This window comes from Cynoglossus semilaevis, chromosome 11 (assembly GCF_000523025.1).
Source record: "Cynoglossus semilaevis isolate Cse_v1.0 chromosome 11, Cse_v1.0, whole genome shotgun sequence".
In the NCBI taxonomy this organism is placed as follows: Eukaryota; Metazoa; Chordata; class Actinopteri; order Pleuronectiformes; family Cynoglossidae; genus Cynoglossus; species Cynoglossus semilaevis.
Genome location: NC_024317.1, coordinates 20,381,996 through 20,384,266, shown reverse-complemented (window position 1 = coordinate 20,384,266; position 2,271 = coordinate 20,381,996). Strand labels below are relative to the sequence as shown.

The following is a 2,271-nucleotide window of genomic DNA, read 5'->3' as shown; positions in this document are numbered from 1 at the left end:
ACACACATATATACACATATATACATACATATATACACATATATACATATATATACACACACATACATATATACGTATACGTATATATGTTCAATCTGTCAATGTGAATACACACACACACACACAGTCTGACCGTAATCACGTAAAAACGTGGATGTACACCCGCCTGTCCAATAACTGGTCTGTATTTAATAGGCCAGTGGACATACCTGGATCCTGGGGCCACAATTGGATGAGACCTTTGAGGTCTTTCAGAGTAAAACTCAGGCTTGTGGAAAGGCAGGATGGTAGGAACAGAGGAACATACAAGCAACGAAAGTTATGTCAGAGGTGATGTCAGAGGTGGGTGTGTACCTTCTTTCTACCATAACTGGCTCAGAAACCAGTAGAGCAGAACCAGGACTAGGCCCATGATCATGGTCTGGACAGGCTGCAGAATGGATGGCTGGAGGGACAGGGATGGGGAGGAGAGGGAAGGGAAGGGATTGGGTGGGGGGGTGGAGAAGGCGGGACAAAAACAACATCAGCAAATCAACAACATGGAGTCAGAGCAGAAGGGGGCAGGGGGGGATGCACAGTCCCTTTGGCAGCTACTATCATCAGAACACTCTGTGTGTGCGTGCGCGTGCGCGTCTACATGTTTGTGTTCTTACAGAGTTCTTCTTGTTCTCCTGCATGAACTCCAGGTTCCTCCTGCACTCCTGCAGCTCCTGGTGGATGTTCACCTTCTCCTGCTCAGTTCGGTGGTACCGCTGACGAAGGTTCTGCAGCTGAGACTGGGTGTCCTCACACTGCTCAAACACAGAAATGGAATGCGTGTCCACTGTCTGCTGGACATTTTGTGCAGAAATACATGAAAGTGAAGAGAAAGTGGTTGGCCCGTAGGGGGGCGGGGGGGGTGCAGTACCTCTTTCTGCAGGCTGTGGGTTCGGGCCTGAGCCTGGTCTAGTTGGTTCTTCAGCCTGCTGGCATCCTGCAGATGCTGATTCTCTAGAGATCCCAGTTTATCCTGCAAAACCTCTTCTCTCTTCTCCAAAGACTGGAGGCTGCTGCTTAGTACCAGGCTCTGCTCCTTGGACCTGGGTCAGAACAGAAGACCAGACAGAGTCAACCACACCTCAGGGTTTCAAGGGCCTCCTTCAAAACAGTAAACCTCAATCAGGTGACAATGAGAACTTGTCTACAGGATCTTTGGACCGTCTTTAAAAGACCAGTGAGTTAGTCCAGCCCTAAACACGGACAGTTTTTCTATTTTTTGTGCAAAGAACCAGGACGGGATTGTTAGGTCGCCTTGGGAATGAGTTCGTTATTTTTACTATTAGAGTGAATAAAATATTTATGGTTTGTGCTCTGCCTTATTTATTGTTCTATATATGCCAGTTGCGTTGATTGTCTGATGATGTTGTCTGCCTTTTGTACTTACAGTTCATATATATTAAATCACTAAAGTGTGTTTAATTTAGCTATTCCTCAGTTGTTTATTACTACTGGTATGTAGATTATTATTACATGCTATTCTGATTGCATTCACTAGGAATGTCTGATATTAACTTTTTGCCTATATCCGATATTGTCAAAACACTTCAATTTCCTATTCCGATATCAACTGATACTGATATAACAGGACAGTGGCCTGGTAGTTAAGGAATTTAAGTACCGCCTGCTGACTATGGTGATGGGTTCTGCTATGCCCCTCCTAGGGGACAGACATTTTTTGATCGCCCTCCCCTGGACTGAAATACTATTAAGGGCCTGGTAACCACTGTATGAGTTGCCTGATTATTGAAATAGATTAATAAAATGAGCTGCAATGCTGCCATCTAGTGACTAACTTTTCCTCAAAACGCTTTTTAGAGCAGACATCATTTGGCATACCCAGACCATTGCCTTTTTGAGTTTTTCATTATCAGAAGAAAACCCTATAATAATTCTTACAGATGTTACATAATTATGCTAATATCGGCTGACCAATATTATCGGCCCGATCCCCTGATCCTTACACTGCCCTGCCTCCTAGTGGCCACAAGCTATAACTCTGGCCTATCTTTCCAATAATAGCACCATCACAGAATGAATGAATGCCTTAATTTATTGTTCCAAACAGTTTTCTTTGTTTGCCAATTTGTTTCTCAGCTCAATACCTTAAAATAAAAAAATATATAATATTTATAATATATTATATATATAATATATATAATATATATTATATATATAAATATATATTATATATATTATATTTATATAAATATATATATATTATATATATATAAT

The 2,271-nt window shown here is 41.7% G+C and overlaps 1 protein-coding gene across 5 annotated transcripts in view; it reads right to left on the bottom strand.

Annotated features, from left to right (window-relative positions):
• slmapa (sarcolemma associated protein a) overlaps positions 1-2,271 on the bottom strand; it is a 16,136-nt gene that overhangs the window by 3,596 nt on the left and 10,269 nt on the right. For 4 of the 5 annotated variants that reach the window (XM_008321266.3, XM_017036649.2, XM_025060490.1 and 1 more), the window contains 3 exons: positions 908-1,079; positions 654-791; positions 355-445 (listed from right to left, as the gene is read on the bottom strand). In XM_008321266.3, the coding sequence (XP_008319488.1) occupies positions 362-445; positions 654-791; positions 908-1,079 (394 nt within the window). In that variant the 3' untranslated portion in view covers positions 355-361. The remainder of the gene's footprint in view (positions 1-354; positions 446-653; positions 792-907; positions 1,080-2,271) is intronic. The other variant, XM_025060492.1, reaches the window with a different exon arrangement.